The sequence below is a fragment of the Sinocyclocheilus rhinocerous genome, unplaced genomic scaffold, assembly GCF_001515625.1.
Source record: "Sinocyclocheilus rhinocerous isolate Xijiao unplaced genomic scaffold, SAMN03320098_v1.1 scaffold1353, whole genome shotgun sequence".
Classification (NCBI taxonomy): domain Eukaryota; kingdom Metazoa; phylum Chordata; class Actinopteri; order Cypriniformes; family Cyprinidae; genus Sinocyclocheilus; species Sinocyclocheilus rhinocerous.
This window is the reverse complement of record NW_015639000.1, coordinates 164,610-187,894: the sequence shown is the minus strand read 5'-3', so window position 1 is coordinate 187,894 and position 23,285 is coordinate 164,610. Positions and strand designations below refer to the sequence as shown.

General features: G+C 35.7%; 1 protein-coding gene across 1 annotated transcript in view; it reads left to right on the top strand.

Moving 5' to 3' along the window:
- LOC107750956 (phospholipid phosphatase-related protein type 1-like) overlaps positions 1-23,285 on the top strand; it is a 46,904-nt gene that overhangs the window by 15,844 nt on the left and 7,775 nt on the right. The window contains exons 2-4 of the mRNA XM_016566535.1: positions 2,262-2,358; positions 18,178-18,366; positions 21,090-21,222. Of these exons, the coding sequence (XP_016422021.1) occupies positions 2,299-2,358; positions 18,178-18,366; positions 21,090-21,222 (382 nt within the window). The 5' untranslated portion in view covers positions 2,262-2,298. The remainder of the gene's footprint in view (positions 1-2,261; positions 2,359-18,177; positions 18,367-21,089; positions 21,223-23,285) is intronic.

Below are 23,285 nucleotides of genomic sequence, written 5' to 3'. Positions count from 1 at the left end.
TCCTCTCAATCAGTAGAAAATATGGTTAACATCCGGTCATGCATGAAAAAAAAAATACCGTCATGTACCGTGAAACCGGTATAATTTTGAAAAATACCGTGATATACATTTTTGGTCATACCGCCCAGCACTACCTGAGACTTTGTTTCTTACCAGAAGTAACCTGCTCTGTCTTGTCTGTCGGCGTGTTGTCAGTGTACTCTTTGCTCTGCGATGTATTTTTCACCGCGTGAGAACATGATGTGTGGCGTGAGAGCGGCATGGCTTGTCGGACATAGCAACAGTAACTAAGCGGGGCGGGTCTTTGCAAAGGGTCAATTGTTTTAAAGTTTGACTAAAGCAATGACATACAGATATTTTAAATGTGGCTTCAATGTCCAAATATTTTTGAGCCATTTTTTATGCTGCCTGGATAAACGTAAAACTACTGTTTTGTCAATGTCTGTCACATGCGGCTCACAAAAATAAGTACACAAGCAGCACAAACTTCTGCACTACACTGAATTATGATGAAATTTGTGGCATAACTTCGCTCTGTGAATGTGTGTGTGAGATGTGTATTTGCCTTAGCAAATGTATTGGAACCAGCATTTGTTTTCCATCTATGTACACTTTCTGAGGAAAAAGTTTGGATCAGTTGTGAGCTGTTCTTCCAAATCATTGCCACAACAGCTTGCCTCACCATCGAGCTCCTGTAATTTCAAATGAGAATGTGCCACTAGCATCACCAAATGGAATTGCCAAAATAATAAATGATTTCAATCAGGTTTCCCTAAACAATTCCCTTGTGGTAAGTAAAACAAAAATCACTCTGCCCCAAAGCTACCATGTGTTGTGGCATCAGGCTGGTTTTGATTGTGCCACAAAGCCACAGCGTTTACACTTTTCTGATGAAACAACACAATGTGTTTCTGCTTATAAAGCTGGGGTAGGAGAAAATATTTTAACATAAAAAAAATAAAAATAAACACTTCTGCTTACTTGCCGCCCTAGGAGACAGCAAATTTCCATAATGAATCTCGTGTGTAAAAATGTTTCTTCTTATTTCTGTGTGTACATTTTTTATATATGTATGGATGATAAAGGAAAAAGAGAAAAGCAGAAAAAACTGCTCGTGTTTGTCCTTGTGTTGAATGCTGCACAGTTAAAGTCTTACTCTTTTCTGTGTCGTTCTGGCTTTGGTTTGTTTTCTTTCCTCCACATAGAACCAGAAGACCTCTTTTTGGTTGCTCTTTTCAGATCCTCTGGGCATTTGTTGTGAACTCCTATTTGTTGTGGTTGTGATTATTCTGTTTGGGTGTTTCAAAAATCATTTTAAGACATGTAACTGAATTGTAGCATTTGTAGCCATAAAACCCAGACAAGAATTAGCATTTTCAATGGGTTTCCTCTTACTTATTTATTTAGTAATATTGTTCCCCAACATAAATGACACATTCTGTATACAGTATACAGTATTTTTTTTTGAAAGACGTTTCTTATCGTCTCTACAGCTTATTACAAGTGTTTTCTATGTGAATATATGTTAAAGTGTAATTTATTGCTGTGATCAAAGCTGAATTTTCAGCATCAGTACTCCAGTCTTCAGTGTCACATGATCTTCAGAAATCATTCTAATATGCTGATTTGCTGCTCAAGAAACATTTCTGATTATTATCAGTGTTGAAAACAATTGTTTTCCCTAATATATTTTTTGGAAACAAACCACTTTTTTATTTTTTAGGATTCTTTGAGTAGAACGCTCAAAAGAACAGCATTTATTTGAAAACAATCTTTTGTTCTTCAGAAATCATTCTAATATGCTGATTTGCTGCTCAAGAAACATTTCTGATTATTATCAGTGTTGAAAACAATTGTTTTCCCTAATATATTTTTTGGAAACAAACCACTTTTTTATTTTTTATTTTTTAGGATTCTTTGAGTAGAACGCTCAAAAGAACAGCATTTATTTGAAAACAATCTTTTGTAACTTTGTAGCTTTACTGTTACTTTCAGTCAATTCAATGTGTCCTTGCTGAATAAAAGTATTAAAAAAAAAATGCTACTGACCTCAAAACATTTGAACGGCAGTGTTTGAGTTTTGAAGCTGTTGTTTGTTAAAGGAAAATGTGACGTGAAATCACTTTACACAAGTAACTATTTCTTGATTTTCCACTTTCATTCTCCTGTTTTTCCTGTGTCTGCGTTTCACACAATTGTAGTAAATTCGTAATTGTTAAGCACACTATTAATTTGACTATTTTTACTTCTTTCTCCTTTAGATTGCCAACTGTGAAACTTTGACTGAATCAATGCAAAATGGCTTCAGATAATACACACCGTAGTTACTCCATCATACCATGCTTCATATTTGTGGAGGTAAGTTTTGTTTTACAGCCAAAACACAACTATATAGCTGCATTTTTATTCGCTTGCTATTATATTCTGTTCACCAGTTATTATGCTGTCCCTTCCTCTCTGATATGGCTTTAAGATGTCCTTTCATTCTGAAACTGGCCGGGTATTTCATTAAAATTTCTGTCAAATCTATCACTGGGAACTGTGTGTAGGCACTTCAAAGCGCTCGTCTCCCTCAGCGAGTCGAGCTGTGCATATCTCTCAGACAGGACTGTTGGGTTTGTGAGATGAACCGCTGTGCCATTTGCCTGAACTCGAGAACACTGGATGCCAGATATCCAGAGCTGTGAGCTGCTGATACTGCAGAGGAGTATTCAGGACATCCAGCAGAAATATGTGCTAGTATGGGATCATTAACCATGTGGAGGAGTTGTAGCGTAGTGGCCAAAGATCTAGTTTTTAGCCCTGCAAGTGTTGCGCAATAAAGGATCCTTGATCGTGATGCTTAACCCTCAGGTTACTCCAGGAGTGCTGGGCAAGCTCTGTAATACCTGGAGAGAGATATCTGCCAGTTTCTCATCTAGCTCAGGATATATTGAATGCTAGTCAAAAAGAGGCCTCTTTCTCCACTGACAGTGAACGTAAACAGTGCCATTATGTTAACTCTTAGGCCCTGTCCACACGAACGCGGTTATTTTCAAAACCGCAGCTTTTTCTATGCGTTTTGGCCATTCGTCCACACGCAAATGCAGCACCAGGTCACTGAAACCGAACATTTTTGAAAACTCCTGCCAGGGTGAAGATTTTCAAAAACTCAGTGTTTCAAACACTCAGATAACTGCAGTGTTATCGTGTAGACAGCAAAACCGGAGTTTTTGGCTTGTGACGTCGGAGCATGCATCGTTATCTCCGCCTATTGGAAACTTTTTCAGGCTTCTGATTGGCCAACATAGCTTTACGGTTGAGATTATATCGCCACCTGTTGGCTTGGCATGCTCTTGACAGTGCTTCATAGCATGCGTTTGCGTTTTCATGTGGACGGAGATTTTTTTTTAAATGGAAGAAGGAAAAACTCAGTTTATAAAAATGCCCGCGTACGTATGGACATGGCCTGAATGAATAGTAGGGCTACGACAATAAATCGATGCAACGCAAATCAAGAAATTATTTTGCTTCGATTCTGAGATTTTACGAATGCATTGCGATTCTCTCTTGAATCGATTCTGAGCTTAGTTTTTAACAGCAGATGGCACTGCGTGCTTTAGAAACAGCCGCACTCTTCTTGCTTCCTGTTCCTTGCACACACACCACTTGAACCTAATATAATCAAGTTCGAAAAGGTTGAAACAAATTACAAGGGTGTTCACAGTGGGCTGTGTTTACATTAATCACGCATCATAAAAGCATTCTGAGCCGAGACGCAAGTCCATTTCACCACTTACGTTACTCAGCCGAACGCACAAGTGCTGCTCTTCGGGAGTATTTGTGTGTGCAGTTAGAAACTAGCTTAGAGCGCCATCTGCTGTTAAAAACTGAGATCATAATCTATTCCAGAGAGAATCGCGATGCATTCCGAAAATCTCAGAATCGATCCACGAAACGCGATGCAACGATTTATTGTCACCGCTTTAATGAACAGTTGAAAATTTCTTGGTAGATGTTGGTGGGTGGGCATTTATTGAGTTCCACAAAGCTGGGTTCTTCAAATATTCTTAAGAATATTATTTCTTCATATTTTTTCTCAACATATTTTATTAAGAATAGATTGAATTCCCAAAAACACTTCTTAAAATTTTAATTTTTCCTAAAAATTTTCTTAAGACTTAAAACAAACTTCATTGTTTTGGAAAGAATGTTCTAAAAAATAATCTCAAATAACTTCTGAATGTTAGTATATTTTCCAACTTGTCTTAAAGGGATAGTTGCTGACCATCTTCTGATCATGTTTTTTCTGTTGGTCAGTCATTGGACCTGTTTTTCACTGTTTGACAGATAACAAGGCAAAAAAAGTGATGTGTAATTGGCTTCTGCTATAAGATCTTTTATATTATAAGATCGTTTTAAAATAAAAATAATTAGGTTTTGTATGCTTGGTTCAAAATTTATATTCGAATATTTGAGGCGATCTACACGTCTGGCTTCACCAGTAATGATGACCGTATACCTGGAGCACACCACAACCATCTGTTGACCTATTTTCACTGTTAGCTCTGATCAAAGTAATGTTCACGCATTGCAGACTATAATTACACCATATGCATGATTACTGTGTTGGCTTCAGGGCAATTTCATTAATTTATTTTACACGTCTGGCTTCACCAGTAATGATGGCCGTATACCTGGAGCACACCACAACCATCTGTTGACCTATTTTTTACTGTTAGCTCTGATCAAAGTAATATTCACGCATTGCGGACTATAATTATACTATATGCATGATTACTGTGTTGGCTTCAGAGGCAATTTCATGAATTTATTAAAGAAAAATTGTGTTTACCCATGATGCATTACAACCCTTTGAGGCGAATGCTATGTTTAAGCAATGTTTGTTGAAACTCAGAACGTAAGCATTTTGACATCTTACAGGTCCGGAATGAAGGTGTCGAGTCTTATTAAAACAGTCGTGGCATGATGAGGATAAACAACTAAATTAACAAAAAAGTTTAGGTTCAAGAATCAGTTCAAACTGTTTCAGTGAACTGATTTGAAACTCTGATTCAATTTGAATCTAATTTAACTCTGATTTTTTTGTGTCAGTTGAAAATTGTTCATATGTGGCTGTGTGGTATTGTTCATATTAAAATGCTTTACTGTGTAGGCAAATATACTAAATAATACTTAGGCAAATATACTAAATAATACTTAATGATATACATGAAAATAATGTAATAATTGTTCTTATTAACTTAACTAAACCTATTTGGTTTATAAAAACATGCTTTGTTTTTAACTAGATTTAAACTTCATTAATTTCATTCATTCATTCATTCATTCATTCATTGTTTGCTTTATTGGCCAGTGCATTTTATACTTGAGAATCAACTTCGATAATAGGGGTGTAACGATACACTCATGCCACGATTCAGTTTGATACTCAGTATGGATCTCATGGTATATTTCTCATCTCATACAGTATTGATACACAATACTGATCTCACGATATGCTAAAAAAGAGATTAAATGGGAAACTTATGTAGAATAATAATTTAGAATAAATTGAGTTTACTGGTAAAATCTGACATTTGGCATTATTGGGACTAGCAAATTGTAATTCTGCATTAAATTATCATACATTATAATCAGCATTATAAATGCTACGGCAAGCACTAGTCATATATTTGAATGTTGAGCAGCGAGCTCATTGGCTACCGATACAGGAGAGAACCAATCAGCTGTGCCATGTGACAATGATGTCATTAGGTCAGATTGGGTTAAACCTATCGGACTGCGCCATCTAGAGTTTCATGCCAGAATTCTGTATTAGTTTAAATGGTTTACACCTGGTATTAATATGTGAATAAGGTTTTTTTTTTTTTGATAACAAATGGTCAGTGAGAAATACAGGTGTAAATGGGGTCCAAAATGTTCATCTTGTCATCTGATCGCATCACTGAAACCACATGGAGGTAGTCAGAAACGCTCGTGACCCCATCGCAAGTAGCGCAACAAACATGAAGAAAGATATCAGATAAACTGATCTTTTTATATCACATAAGGTAAAATGCAGCTTCATGGTCAAAACAATTTTTGCCTTGCAAATGTTCTCAACTCACCCACCATTGGCTGCTGTGGGAAAAGTTAATTATGGACCCTGCCTTCGAGACAGAACACTTTGAACCTGCTTCTTGAGATCTGCTTTCTGCAAGCCACCCATTCCCCAATAACATCAGACATAATTAATTATTCATCCTAAAAGTCCAGCCACAAAGTGCTGCGCTCTTGCTCTTCAGCCATCCATTGGGACTTTGAGCTGTGCTTTTGTGTCTCTCTGTCTATAAAAATAAATATCTAGTTCTTTGACATTTTTAAAGCTGATGTGTGTTATTTTGTTATATTCAGGACACATTTTCATTAATGTTTTATTGTACTTAAAGCTGTTTTATCAAGCGACATCCTTCATCCTCCTGACATGTATTAGTTGTAATCTAGGACTGTGCAAACTGACTTTCAGATCAGGTGTTCACTTTTGATTGCAGGAAACTAAACATCATTTGAAAGGCTAGCATTGTAGGCCTCAAGGTAGAAAATACACTACAACATTCAAACCACTGACAGATGAAGTGAATAACACTGATTATATCATTACAATTTCACCTGTCAAGAGGTGGGATGTATTAGGCAGCAAGTGGCCGGCAATTTCATGTGTTGGAAGCAGGAAAAACGATGAAGCGAAAAGATCTTAGGCCCTGTATACACCATGGTATTATGATGCATTTTTTTTGTCGATCCAATCACAAGGGGACAACACTGAACAGAGGTGTAAATGGGGTCTGAAATGTTTTGAGCTTGTCCACTTTCGACCAGTTCCAGAGGTAGTTGAAAAAGCATTCGACCTGATTGCATTGGTCGAATGCGTTCGAAACTCCTCCTCTCTGCTTACCAGTGGTGGAAAGAGTACTGAAAAATTATACTCAAGCAAAAGTACCATATTCCAAAAAGGCCGGCTGAAGCAGTATGTTTCATTTGAAGGTGAAAAAATATAAAAAGCACACCAGTCCTGATTGTAACACAAATCCATTGTGTTCGGTGTAGTTTTGCAGGTATCACAACACACACCAAAGCTGCTGCTCTCTGTATCATTTTTCATTGTCTCTTTTCATAAGTATATTGTGCGAACTTATTGTACAATACTAGATCAAAAGATCAGAAAAAGCCCATGTACACCTCCCAAAGACCCTCCCCTTAAAGGAATCAGGAAAGTGGATAAAAGAGACAGATTAAAACACCAGGTGTGAATGGCAGTGTGTCTCCCTCGTCGTCTTGTGATCTACCAAAACGCATCTTAATACCAGGTGTAAACAGGGCCTTAGTGACTTTGACAAGGGCCAAATAATGATGCCTAGATGACTTGGTCAAACGACAAATCTTCCCGGGTATTCATGGTGTGCCCACCTAACATATAGCGCAAGGAAAGATTACTGGTGAACCAGCATCAGGGTCATGGGCGCTCAAGCCTCATTGAAGGCTAGCCCGTCTGGTCCGATCACACAGCAGAGCAACTGTAGCTCAAATTGTTGAAAATTTCACAATGCATTGCAGTTTGCTGCGTATGGGACTTTATATCTCAGACCACTCACAGTGCCCATGATGACCCCTGTTCTCCACCGAACACACCTACAATGGGCATAAGTAATGGATGAAGGTTGCCTGGTCTGATGTATCATGGTTTCTTATAGATCAAGTGGATGCCTGGGTACATGTGCATCGTTTACCAACAGCAGAGCAACTGTAGCTCAAATTGTTGAAAATTTCACAATGCATTGCAGTTTGCTGCGTATGGGACTTTATATCTCAGACCACTCACAGTGCCCATGATGACCCCTGTTCTCCACCGAACACAACTACAATGGGCATAAGTAATGGATGAAGGTTGTCTGGTCTGATGTATCATGGTTTCTTATAGATCAAGTGGATGCCTGGGTACATGTGCATCGTTTACCTGGTAAAGAGATGTAAGGATGTACTATGGGAAGAAAGCAGGCCAGTGGAGGCAGGGTTATGCTCTGGACAATGTTCTGCTAGGAAACCTTGGCTCCTGGCATTCATTTGGATGTTATTTTGACACGTACCAGCTACCTAAAGATTGTTGCAGACCACGTACCAGTACACCCCTTCATGGCAGTGGCCTCTTTCAGCAGGATAATGCTCCTGCCACACTGCAGAAATTATTCAGGAATGGTTTGAGGAACATGACAAAGAGTTTAAGGTGTTGCTTTGGCCTCCAAATTCCCCAGATCTCAATCCGATTGGGCATCTATGGGATGTGCTGAATCATCAAATCCGACCCTTAGAAGCCTCACCTCACAGCTTGCAAGACTTCCAAGTATTTGCTGCTAATATCTCGGTGCCAGAGACCACAGGACACGTTCAGAAGTCTTGTGGAGTCCTTGCCTCGACGCATTAGAGCTGTTTTGAGGGACCTACATGATATTAGGCAGGGGCAGGTGGTTTTAATGTTGTGGCTGATCAGTGTAGACTACCAAGCAAACTTTGGAAGTCAGTAGAAAACCACAGTCTGGCTTAAATATTTCCTCCCAGTTAACATACTTGTACCTGCCAACACCAACAAGCAAGCCAACCTCAGTCAGAGATGGATTTAGTCCTTGGATGGCTCACCTGAAGACATTTAGTCTGCTTCATCCACACTGTTGTAAAATTGTTTCAACATGAACCAAATGTATTGTGCTCTCAGTTGATCATCGATTGCGTAGAAGATTTCAAATGCATTGCATCATAATCAGAAGAGACAAGGATGATAACCGAGTTTCTTTTCTTTAAACCCTGCAAAAAATCAGTGATGTGCAGATCACAGATGCTCCACAAATAACCTGAGACAGTTTGACAGTATGTTCATGGAAGAACGTAGTGAAACTGCTCAAATCCAGGCGTACAAATATGATTGACACATGCTCTAGAAACTCTTGGCTGCACGGAGAGTCAACAAATCTGAATACTGAACACAGCAAATGCTTTAAGTGATGTCTGTCTAATTATTTGTAGGTGAGTTGACAGGCCCACTGGTGAATACTTTCGAGAATTTGTAATTAACCTATTAAAATAAATGAGCTGAATCAAATATGGCTGAGTAAACAGCTCTCTCTTTTCACAAGCACACATTAAGCCCAAAAACATTCACCCAAACATGAAAATCAGTGTTGGGGGTAACGCATTGCAAGTAACGTGAGTTACGTAATCAGATTTCGAGTAACTAGTAAAGCAATGCAATACTTTTTTAATTTACAAGAAAATATCTGAGTTACTTTTTCACAAAAAGTAACAGCAGTTACTGTTTTCCCATGTATTGACTGACAGCTCTCCTGTCCTCGTGTTGAGAGAAATCAGGAGTAGGTGTGTGCGCTGTGTGAACATGATGTTACTGTAGTTCTAGACTAAATGTGAACATGCATTTACTCACAAAAACAGATTCAGTATTCCTAGAAATGAATAAAAACGGTGAAATGCAAACTCAGAATATGACGCAAACCTACAATAATTAAATGTTAAATTACACAAATATCATTTAGGCCTATGTATTTAATCCCATTTTATTAACCGATGTCTTTACTGCTGACCTTTGATGATCCAGTTCAACCATACTATGCTAAATGACTTTAGTTAAACATAACATTTGTTTACATTTTTAATTACTGGACTGTGTTGAATTTTTTCCTGCATGGCAGCACAGCTGGAAGGTTTGTTTGAGCTGCGGCCTCTACTGTACAGACGTGAATTTACATTTCTTTCAGCCTGAGGGAAGTGAAGTCAATTCACTTTTGGTGTGAAAGGGCTTTTACATTTGCCAAAAATAGAACTTTTTGATATTAAAAACAAACAAGCAAGCCCAACTCGGATGAGAAAAAGTAGCATAAAAGTAACAAACGTAACAAATTACTTTCCATAAAAAGTAGCCAAGTAACGCAATTAGTTACTTTTTTTATGGAGTAACGCAATATTGTAATGGATTACATTGTAAAGTAACTTTCCCCAACACTGATGAAAATTCTGTCATTATTTTCTCACCCTCACATGACTCCAAACTTGTATGCTGTTATTTTTGTGCATGGGACACAAAAGGAGAGTTTTGGAAGAGTCTGTACACATTTCGTTTCCATACAATGCAAAATGTCATGCTGTAAGTCAGTTAGTTGCCTGAACCGTGTAGACTAGCCTGTCGGAAAAACCTTTCCCTCTGCTGAACCTCTGAAATCTCCTTCACGTTTGGATTCAAATATGATTTAGAAATATTTAGTAAGAAAATGACTTTATATGTGCCGTAACTGCATAAAATGCTAATATGCATAATCCATATGAATGCTGCTGCATAGAGGAATATTTTCAGGAAATAAATTGATTTTTTAACTTTTTCTCACACAGAATCATTGTGTCTTCAGAAGTCTTGAAATCTAGTGCATGGTCACAAGGACAGCCTCAGTGATGTTTTTATGGTCATTTCTGGAGCTTGAAATGCACTACCTTTCAAAGCGCTTGGGGCCAAATAGATTTTTTTTTTGATGTTTTTGAAGGAAGTGCTCACTGAGGCTTCATTTATTTGATCAAAAAAACAGTAATATTGTGAAATATTCTTACAATTTTAAATAACTGTTTTCTGTTTTGATATATTTTAAAATGTCATTTATTCCTGTAATGGAAAAGTTGAATTTTCAGTCATTCTAATATGCTGATTTGATGCTCAAAAACATTTATTATTATTATTATTATTATTATTATTATTAATAATAATAATAGTAATTTTGAAAACAGTTGTGCTGTCTAATATTTTGTGCAAACTGTGATATATTTTGTTAAGGGATTTTTGATTAATAGAAATATCAAAAGAATGTAAACCTAAAATATATAATATGTAATGATATATAATATGAATCTTTAAGCATCTTTAAGAATCTTTTAGCATTATGTATGTCTTTACTGTCACTTTTAATCAATTTAATGTGCCCCTGCTGAAAAAAATGTATTGATTTATTTCAGAAGTTTCGAAAATAATTAATGACATAATTTACATTTATGTGAATCATTCCTCTTAAGCATGTGAACCTTCTCATCTTCTTCATATCTGAAGTCTGGTCACATTAGTTAGTTAGTAGGCCATGACTCTTTGTTTGTGAGCTCCTTTTGATGTTTATTTTATCAGGACTAATCATTATGCAAATGTGTTTTTCCCCCCCTTTCATTTGCTTAAATTTGTAATCAGCAAGAGCTATTTCAATCAACTACACAATTAACCTAAATACTATTTTAATATGTCGATGTAAAAATTGTACATATCTTCTGCTTCAATTGCAGCAAGAAAACAATGTCCAGAAAACATGTATCCAGGTGTACTTTAGCATTTTGATTTGATACCATCTTTAAATTCAGAAGAAGTATAATATCTGCATAGACTCAGAGTGAGCCTCATCTTATCATGCGATGTCAAAGCACACTATAAACTATTTTTACAGCACACATTCTGAAAATAGAGTGAACCATCTACTCATGTAACTCGTTTGATTCAGCAGTGAACAGAATGGTGAATCATGGTTGTGTGAAGTCCTTCATCATGTGCGCTTTAGGGCCGTGTCCCAGTGAACCGCTGGGGTTGTAAGTCGGCCGACTGCTCGTGTTTATGATGCACACAGCCTGTTATGATTGATTCTGCTTGTCTGAAACAGCTGTAGCATTGCTCTGGCTGGAAGTGAGGCTGATTGGATGTGCTTGCTTATTTATAAGGAATCATGGGGAAACTGGAGTTTTTCTGAAGGACATGTTAGTGATGCTTGCAAATCTCTCTGCCGCTTTGTGTGGTTTTTAGTGTGTTGTGAGGTGGTTGCTAGGGAGTCTGGGTAGTTGTTAGGTGTTTTTTTGCTGGTCCAATCGAAAGCCAAGCCCATCCAGTGATATTCTGGTCTATTAAAGAGAGAGTTCACCCCAAAATGTAAATTATATCTTTATTTACTCGCCCTTATGTTATACCAAACCTGTATTTCTGCGGAACACAAAAAAATGTCTCCCATAACATTTGTATTCCTCAGAAGAAATAAATACTGTACATGCAAGTTTGGAACAACATAATGGTAAGATGATTGATAAGATGACTGGATTTTCATTTTTGAGTGAACTAAGCTCTGGTTCCTCATTCAGTGTAATTCAAGGGGATTTGTTTTATTTTTTTTAAATTTATTTTAATCAGTGGGACTTTATCATCCACACTGCAAATCACAAGTCTGATTGCTGAGAAGAGTAATAGCATGCCTTCATATCAAGCACCACAATTTTGTGGCATCATTTGAGTGTATGAAACACATTTCAGGACAAGTTAAGTGATTAAGTTGTAATACTTAGGGTTTTGAACATTACCTAATTCTATGATGCTTAAATGAGAACTGCTCATTTTAAGATCTGTGGTGGAAGAAAAGTTTATCAGTGAATTATTTATTTGGAAATTAAAAATTTTAGGTGAACTATTCCTATAAAGCAGCTTAGCATCCATTGTTATTTAGTTTTAAGGGCTCAGCTGATGACACAAAAAAAGAGCTGCACAATTTAAGGAAAAAAATGTATTGCCATTTTTCTGATTAAAATTGTGACAGTGATTTAAAAACAATTTTCCAGGTTTGCGGTGCTTCTTGGCAGAACTGCACAATTTGGCCAGAATCTTATGAATGTATATCAATATGGCTATTTAAAATAAATAAATAAATAAATACATAAATTAATTAAATAAATAAATAAAAATAAAATAAAATAAAATAAATAATTATTATTAAAATATAGAAATTACTTAATAAAAACAAATGAAGAAATATTAATAATGTAATATTTTGCTGCAAATAAAACAAAAAAAGGGTGTTTAAGAATATAATAATAATAATAATGTACTGTATTCCATAATGCAATGTGCTCAATGTGTGGTGGATGAACTGGACGTAATTATAGTTTGACCAGATAAAATTAAATATGTTAAAGAACAGTTTTCATTCCCAAGATAATAACTAGATGTCTCTCACAGGCAACGAAATTAGGTTATGTGTCAGTATTATAGCGTAGTACAGACATATATGTATATATATATATATATATGACACATTCTGCAGTTCTTCCCTGCTGTACCGAATTTCGATACTTTTCAAAGTATCATATCGAAGTTAGAAATTCAAATATTGTGACAAAATTAATTTTGTAGGGTGCCACAAGTTTGTTAAAATTTCCAAAGGGTGCCGCGACTGAAAAAAGGTTGGGAAACACTGGCGTAGTACTATCTAATTAATGCCTACTGTCTGTCTGACTTAGGAAGTACAGTGAATTCTGATCAGTGTGTAGTAAATAGTAAGCTTGAGTTTCATTCTAAACATCTCTCTCTCTCTCTCTCTCTCTCTCTCTCTCTCTATATATATATATATATATACACACACACACATTCTGTTGGTCTTTGCCGTGTTGTTGGTGTTTATAGTCACATGCTGCCCCCTGTAGGACAGCAGAGGCATGTTTGGTGTTTTTTTTCTTTTTCTTTTGTATCATGGTGATTATTGCATTGTGTGTTTGGAAATCAAAGAGATCTCAAGGACTGAGTTGTAATTAGTTTATCCAGCATAAAAATCACTTTTACAGCGGAACAGATTTGGTCTCAATCATCACGACTTTATACATTAAAGATGAGATGTGCTGAACAGTGAGTTAGCATGGGATACTAAAGGTATATTAATGTCTGTCATAATAGACATATTACTGATAAAACATTCAGTAGTTGACTAAAATTGGCTACATTTTAAGATTAATGTTGTGTAAATGTTTATTAATGATGAGTATTTGCTGTTTTTTTTTGTCTCGTTACCCTTGTGAGAAAAAAAGTGCACTTAATTGCATTAAATTTGCTCTTGTAGTGTACTGTACATATTCAAAGTACATTTAAAAAAAAACTGTACTTGCTGATAATGTAATATATAAGACCACTTAAGTGTACTTAAAGATAGTTTCATACACTTAAGTGCATAAAAACGTAATTTATAGTATATTTTAAATCATTATTTTAGTAATATTGTGTCATGCTTTAAAGTAGTACACTTATTTTGATGTGCTGACTAACATACTAAAGCACATGTGAAGTACTTAATTATAATTTGAACTAAAGTTAATATATTTTAAATGTAGTAAATTGCAACTTAATCATTACAAATGTGTATTTACAAAAATATTTGCATACATGACATATAGTTTTTAATAGAATTTACATTAAAATAAAGTTTAATTTACAGTAAATGCTTGTCAGTACATTCAACAGTATACTATATGTAATTATGGAATTACATTTAAAGATGCATTTAAATCCTACTTAAGAGGGTAAAATAAGTTCAGTTAATTGCGTTTAATATAAATCTGTAATATCAAGTTTCTAAGAACATTGCAATAAATTCAGGTATAGGTTCCCTTTTTAAAATGGTAATTATTTTTCACAAGGGTAGTCTTTGGCAATGAATTGTAATTTTTAATTACTAAATATGTTAATTTTGGCTATATCATACCGACATCATAATACACAATGCAATGGCGTCTCTGAAATTATTAAGAAATGAAAATAAATATATCGGATAAAATTAGTGCATGGTGGAAATTGTACAGCTCAGTCCATCAGAGTGACTGATATGAATGATTTGTAAGGCAGCCTCTCCTTCAGTCATATGAAAGTCTGTTTAATAAGGTCTAGGGAGAGATCTTGATGTTGTTTGTAGTGCAGTGGACATTTCTTTTCTGGATTTTCATCTTGGTGGCTTTTGCTCAGAGCACTTCGTTGTAAAGCACCGTTAACTGTACTGTGCTCAGTCCTGAGGGGTTATGAGAAAAACGCTTTCATGTTGTTGGAAATAGGCTTTATTACCCACAGGTACGCTTTAGTTTGGCATTCTGTGCGTTCACAGGACAATAGTTCAACAGATTTGGAACAAATAACGTTTCTTGTTCTTTGCATCAAGCTAAACCTGTTGGTTAAAAACAAAAGACAAAATAGCAAAACTAATACAAAAATGGTTAGTTTTGATTTTTAAAATCTGATCAGGTTTAGCCACTTTTGGAACCCATTGTATTGTGCCAGTAGACACAGATTTGTAAATAAGTTGAATACTTTACACGCATGGCAATTCATAGCTATTTTACATTTTACGAATTCTTGGCTAATTCAAATTATTTTGTACAATGTTCATATGATCTGCTTATGCCCCACTGATGGTTAGGTTTAGTGGTGGACCTTCATGCTTACCTTTAATAAACATTTTACATTTCCATACAAATCATATCTGAATTCATACGAAATCACCACCTCATAAAATAGTAACGTTTTTCATGAGATTGGGTTGAAATACACCAAGTTGCAAGGTTTCTTGTCAACTTTAAACAGCTAAATGCTGGAATACACTACACGACTTTTAAAATCTGAACAGATTTTAAAACGTTTGAATCATACACTTGCCAACTTTATAAACAGTCGCAGAGGAAAAACTGGCCATCATACACTAAACGATTTTCTATGAAATCTATCAACTAAAATCTGCAGACTGGCTCTGACTTTTAACAACTAGCGTCAACTTCTCCAGACTTAAATTGGGGGGAAAAAATTTGGGCAAGTGTCATATAGTGTATTCCAGCCTTAAACTTAATTTTGTCATGACAACTCTCGGAGGGATTGGCATGGTAATGTACATGACAATGTTAATGTATTTGGTCTTGGCGGAATAGATCTGCTACGCTTGCTACTGCCAATACATCAACAACATGCTGCTGTGAGCATGTAAGAAATATTACTGCTGCGAATATAACACACATGAAATAACCCCCATATAGCATACATGAATCACCTCGTAGCAGATCTATACAGGTGGAGCTGGGGAAGGTGGAGGCTTTCTGAAGCAAGCTGCAACTGCTACGGCAAGCACTAGTCATATATTTGAATGTTGAGCAGCGAGCTCATTGGCTACCGATACAGGAGAGAACCAATCAGCTGTGCCATGTGATAATGATGTCATTAGGTCAGATTGAGTTAGACCTATCGGACTGCGCCATCTAGAGTTTCATGCCAGAACTCTGCATTTCTGTGACTTGATTACATTATTTTAACACTGATTTTAGTCAAGATTTGCATTTAAGCCAAATGGAAATCAAGCGCAAGGCAAAAAGCTCAAGAAATAGAGATGACACTCTAATCGGTGCTCCACAATGGTGGAAAAGCCAATATAATGAAAACTGTAGTTAGCTATCAACATTTGTAATGCTGTCAAGCCAGATAACGTTGAATCTCAACTAAAAAAAAAAAAAATTAGTGCCATTTGTCTCAAATTCATGTTCAACACTGTTGCCAACTACTTTCAGTGGAATATAGTTAAAGTCATACTTATAAAGTCACTAAATGTCACTAGAAGTATCTTTAAGTACTGTGGTATAAAGTACTGTACCATAGAATTGCTGTCTAATAGCATCACCTCAGTACTTTTTTTGTAAGGGTGTCTGTGCCAGTGAAGTGTTAATATTATGTTCCACCTATAGTTTGAGGCTGCTTTTCTGAATTCAGCTACTGGAAAGAAAAAAAAGTGCTGTGTCAGTGGATCATGACTGTAATCGGGTTAGACGTGCTTCTCCTTCGGCTCCATATGATGCCCTTTATATTATGGTTTAAGTCAAGCATGAGGAATCATGGTACGTGGGCTCATGAAATACTAATGAGGCGCTGACTCAGTACATAGCTGCGGGGTTCAGATTGTGTTGTTTCAGCGTGTGAGACGTGTATTAAGACCCTATTCAACCTGCTCCTGTCCTGATAATGACTTCTGATTGTGCTGGTGTGGACTGTAATTTGATTTAAGGGTCGGCACTAGCCAGTGGTTTAGAGTTAAAGGGGTCATATGATGCGATTTAAATTTTTCCTTTCTCTTTGGAGTGTTACAAGCTCTTGGTGCATAAAGAAATGTGTTTTTTTAACTTTAAACCGCATAAACACATTTCATTACACCAAATACACAAAATAATGTTCTTTTTAGCAACATCATATGACCCCTTTAAACTCTGTGGGAATCTGTGACATGCTGTTGTAACCAGAGACAACAATTTCATCTTCTCCCTCAGTTTATAAAAGCAAAAAATGGGTTTATAGTTATGCACTTACAGTGGAGGACTGTGGGACAGCATTTGCGCAGTTGAAATACACTGTTTTACACTGTTTTGAAGTAAAGATTTGTGTACAAATCTAGTTTGTGTTGAGTTAAGTCCCATCTTTGTATATTTGTATACATACTTTGTATACATCTGGGTGTAAATCGGAGGGTTCGTCACGATACGATATATGAAATCGATTCTCATACCCAGCGATACGATATTTGCAGATACCTCAAAAAATTATACGATACGATTCGATTCAGGAGTATATTGATCGATTTATCGATATTATAATATTATGTACCTATTTTAAACAACTATATACATTTTTATTAACTCACAAATGCAACCAAAATATATAACATGAACATTTATCTGAGATTTCCACATCCTGGGGCTTGAGGTATTCGGCCAATCACAACGCACTGGATAGCTGGCCAATCAGAGCACACCTCACTTTTCAGAACGATGAGCTTTGTAAAAATCGAGGCGTTTCAGAAAGGCGGGGCATAGAGGAGCAACAATAATGTACATTATGTGGAAAATAATGTGTTTTTTAACCTTAAACCGCATAAACACATTGCATTACACCAAATACACAACATAATGTTCTTTTTAGCAGCATCATATGTCCCCTTTAATAAAAAATAAAATAAAAATGTAAATCTTGACCTGACCCCAAAAGGTAGTGTAAGTTACATAACACATCACTTTAAGCAGCCTTCAGCTGTACTCTCAGAGACGCTGTCTTGCATGTTTCATGAAAGGCCCTTTATGTAACTCTGCTGGAAATGAACGCTTGAGGAATGTTTTAGAGGATTCAAATATAACTTACGAGTGGGCCTAATGCAAACAGAAAAACCGATGCTTACATGAGGTTTGGTGAGTGGAGATGAGACAAATTTTGGAGATTGTGTGTGTGTTGGTGAAACGAAGATGTCTACAGACACTTTTGTTAAGTTTGTGTCTCTGTTATCTGTCCAGTTGCTGATCATGGCCGGGACGGTGCTGCTAGCGTACTACTTTGAATGCACAGACACGTTTGGGATCCATGTCCAGGGTTTCTTCTGTAATGACGCTGACCTGATGAAGCCGTACCCCGGGGTGGAGGAGAGCAGCTTCGTCCCTCCTCTCATCCTCTACTGCGTGGTGGCCGCTGCGCCCACAGCCATCGTGAGTAGTGATAGCTCCAGATCGCCAGCTGTTCATCCAACAACTGACTGGTTCAGTAGTGAGGTTGACTTGATTTAGATTTTTTACATTTTGATTATTACTTTCTGGTGATGTAAACGACATTCATTTGAAAGGTTCAGTATCCTTCTGCTTAAGAAATACTATACTATAAACTAACACAACAACAACAAAAAAAAAACCTCTTCTTCCAATAATATTAAAAATTATACTCTAAACACAGTATTATACTCTGTTAAAATTCAAACACATAGTATTAATATAATATAATATAATATAATATAATATAATATAATAAAATATAATATAATATAATATAATATAATATACACAACAAACACTACATTCATGCCTTTTTTTTTTTTTAAGTAAAATAATTCAGTTGCTCAATTACTTTTATTCAATTTTATAATTAGTTTTTTATTATTATTATATTAATATTATTATTATTTGATCTCTATATTTCAATTATGCGCAGGTGTAAAACATGAATGGGAAATAAAACTTTTAATAAGTTTCCTTTTAATAACCACACGGATCATAAAACCAAAGACCAAATGAGAGAGAGTATTTCTGCTGAAAATGATGGTCTCGGTTTTACTGCCTTTGCTTGGGCCTTTATCAAAAGTGCAATGAAGCAGATAGGAGTTACAGAGGTCATTTTTCAAATTAGATACACCATGAGGATGTATATAATATTTTAATTGTAAAGCAGATTTGCAGCATTTAATCTGTACTGTATTATTCAGAGACGAACACTGCTGTTCAATTCCATCATTCCAAGCACAGAAATCAACTCATGTGTTTTCAGCTCTAAACAAGCCAAAGTGAGTTTGACCCGAGAGATATAAAGACCTGCAGCAGCAGCTGACTCTGGTCTTGAATTTTTTTCCTCCCTATGACATAAACTTTCTCTCCTCTGTGTGGTAGAAGATGAAACTAAACAGAAACCCCCCTTTGCGTTTGGTGACTTCAGAAATGGTCAGTGGCTGTGAAATATCTGACTTCAAAGTGCTGTGTGAACTGTGTATCTTTTAGGTGCAAATCCCCAAACGGCTCCACTTTTGTCATTATCTTTTTTTTTTTTCAGCTCAAACACACATTATTTCTATGCAAATTATTCCATCATTGGGTCTTTCTTAGTAAATTCTGTCTTGTAGCATTTGTTTAGTTATGTTTCATGACTGTTTGCCATTTCCGTAGAGACCCATGCATGTGCAACATGTGACTGATGCTGAGGAAAACATTCATCCTGTATATTCAGTCTACTTTTATTCAAGTCTGAAACTAGTTTCAGAAAGTACACTATTGCTTATTGATTTTTCTAATGCAGTGGTTCACAACTTTTTGACTCAGCGGCCCCCATTGTCCAACACAATATTCAAAGCCCTACCCAGATATAGAATATTCGCAGTGTTTCCTTTTCCCTTAACAGAAACTGAGAGTACTGTGTAATCATTATATATAATAATTTTGTGTTCTTCAGTTAGAATATTCAATAAATGATTTCAGTTTACATCTTTTTTTTTTTTTTTTAAATTTAGAGTTTGATTCAATTCAATGAATTCAATAATTTACCCAACCCCATGAGAATTTGCTGAGGCCCCCCGGTGGGCCCCGGACCCCTGGTTGAGAACCACTGTCCTAAAGATTTATGGGTGTGCGTATGAAGCATGTATAATTCCTTTGAAATCGCTTAAAAGAAAAGACCATCCCAAAATTTTATTTTATCATAACCTATAACCTATCCAGGAATCCTAACCAAAAGGCCACTGGTTCTCAAGTGTTGTAAATAAACTCAATGCACCATTTCCTTTATGCTGAATGATCTTAAGATCCTAAGAAAAAAAAAGAGCTGTGTAACAACATATGGATAAGAAAATTATGAGAGTTTTCATTTTGGGATGAAAAATTGCTTCGTTTCTGAAAGTATTTATAATATTTAATATTTACAGCTTTGCATATGGCTTTGAATATTTATGGATTCTGCCAGGAGTCAAATTTAGTTTGTTATTGTATCATAATTATTGTTATCTTTAGTGCGAAACACTGTGATTAGTTACAGTTGATTTACTCAAAATAATACAAGGGTGTAGTGAACTGATCATTCGATGTCCACTCAATTTCACATCACAGAAGACCTTTGAAAATCTGATTTTGCTCATATAATGGAGATATTATTGAAACTATAGAAAGAGTTTGATGCACTCTGACATTCACAATACAAAGTGCCAAATATTTTACTTGAAACATCAAAATCCCTCAGAAATTGCCATGGTTATGACATGACCACGAGCTCATTAACATATTACTGGCCACATTTACATATCATTGGGTATTCAGCAGTTCAGCACCCATCCTGATGAAAGACAGTGTGAGCCACTCCTCTTTTCACGTGTGACGAAGTTAGCTAATCATAACAGATGTCATTAACATACAGATATCTTAAAGGTACAAACCGAATTGACTAAATTGTGTTTAGACTGAAAACTGGATCGAGTTACGGCTGGTTTGAGGCCATTGACACCGAAATCGTGCCTGTTTTTGGTTTATGACTCCATAATGTAAGAACTTAAGTGAAGAATATAGATCCTGCCATTCGAGAGATGAGCAAAAGATCAGAAATTATGATATGAATCTCACTTGTATTTACATAAGCTGCATTAACTGCTTGAATCTAATGATTTTTTTTGTCGTGTCTGTAGATATTTGTTGGGGAGATCTCCATGTATATCATGAAGTCCACTAGAGAAGCCCTCATAGCCCAGGAGAAAACCATTGTGACGGGCGAGTGCTGCTATCTAAACCCTCTCATCCGCAGAATCATTAGGTTTATTGGTGAGTCTTCACTCTTCATTAGTGCTAAACATTTCAGCTCAGTGTCCTTTGGTTCCAGTATGGATTTTTCAGTGGCTAAACCTGATATCCTGGGAGCATGGTGAGATAATGCATACTTAGTTTTTTTTATTTTAAATCTAATACTTTGACATTCGTTTTGGGCTGTCTGCTGTGTGAATATATATAGTAGGGCTGGGGAATGTAATGTGTTAATTTCTGCAAGTAATATTGGATAATTATATATATTAAATGTCTACAAATAATTAGCATAATTGATTCATGCAGCTTTTCGCCTCCTGGGGCTACAATTCTGTTTTTCCTCACTTTCTGTGGATAGCGTTACATGATAGTGCAATTTGCAGGCCATTCGCTATCGGCTCAGTGACGCAAAGGAGTTTTACTACATATGTAGAATTAAAATTAATGTGTAAAATAATCTTTGAAGGAGAAAAATGAACAGATATCTCTCGTTTAAACAGGAGAGCACACAGAGTGATGACAAACATCTGGAGTTATCTCATAAATAAAGGCAAAGCAAAATGAGACATTTATTATTTAATTGATAACCAAGTTAATAATAAACAAAAATATTAGTCTGCAGTTTGATTATTAAATCATAAAAATGATTCAAATATATTGTTGAATCGCTATAATTTAAAATTATCGATTTAACAAAGGTATTGGCAATGATAGCATTGAAAACTTTATACTCATTGATTATTTTGTACTCAAGATGGTGTTAAATATTATTTAAAATATACTAATATTGTTTATTCTACACTGTTCTTTTAGTAGTATCATTGGGAAACAGTTATATTTGTATTAATATTTTAATTTATTAATTTAATTCTATTTTTGTTTTAATTTTTGTTAAAGTTTAAGTAATTTTGTTGTACATTTTGTCATTTTTTAGCAGTTTTTTATATGTCGGTATAGTGTTTATTAATTTTATATCAGTTCTAGTTTTATTTATTTTAGTACATCTAGTTAATTTAAAATGACAAATGTTGCCTTGGCAACTAGCTGAAATAAAAAAGTTAAAGTTTTTACATTTTATTTTATTGCGATAACATTTTATTTCAAGAAAATTGTTTTATGTTTTTGTTTTATGGTTTTAGTTAATTACGTATAATAACCCTGATTCCACATTTATTTGGGGGTTCTGTGTGTAAATATATTTCTGATTACAATTAATATAATATTATGTACAATTAATCTCAGAAACCTGTGTGATGTAATTGTTTTGTTTTTTTTTCTAGCAATGCACAGTAAGTTTGTGTGTGTGTGTGTGTGTGCGTGTGCGTGCGTGTGTGTGTGCGCGCGCCCGTTTTTGTATAATGACATGGGTATGACATGGGTATTACAACAAGAAGGTGATTTTACATGTTGAGTGTCCCCGTATTTCAAAAGGCTTATAAATCATTCTGAGTTTTTTTGAAAATCTAAAAATGCTGAAAGTTGTAAGTAAGGGGTAGGTTTAGATGTAGGGCGATAGAAAATATGGTTTGTACAGTATAAAAACCATTACGCCTATGGAGAGTCCCTACAATTCACAAAAACAAACCTGTGTGTGTGTGTGTGTGTGTGTGTGTGCGTGCGTGCGTGCATGCGTGTACCTACTTAACCATATTTTGTGGACAAATTTGTACCTGGAAGTGAGCTAATTTTTGCAATACCTCCTCATTTCTAAAAATGGTATAAAAATAAAGACTATTATAATTGTTGTTATTTCTGTTAGGGCGTGGGTTAGGGATTGGTTAAAGCAATAAGCCCCAAGAAGCCGTGGTTTACAGTGAATTTATAACAGCTAAGGGGCGTTGTTAGGTACGACACGAAGCGGAGTGCCTAAACCCCCCTTAGCTGTTATAAATTCACTGTAAACCACTGCTTCACGGGGCTTAGTGCTTTTATAAAATGGTTATTCCATATACGTAGTAAGGTTTCACAAAATAAAACAGAGCAAATAGTGTAATGATAATAAAACCATTATTCTTCCACCAAACAATGTAGTTCCTCAGAAACAGTTGTGGTTGAAACAAAGTGGTTGCCGAGCAACAGACAAA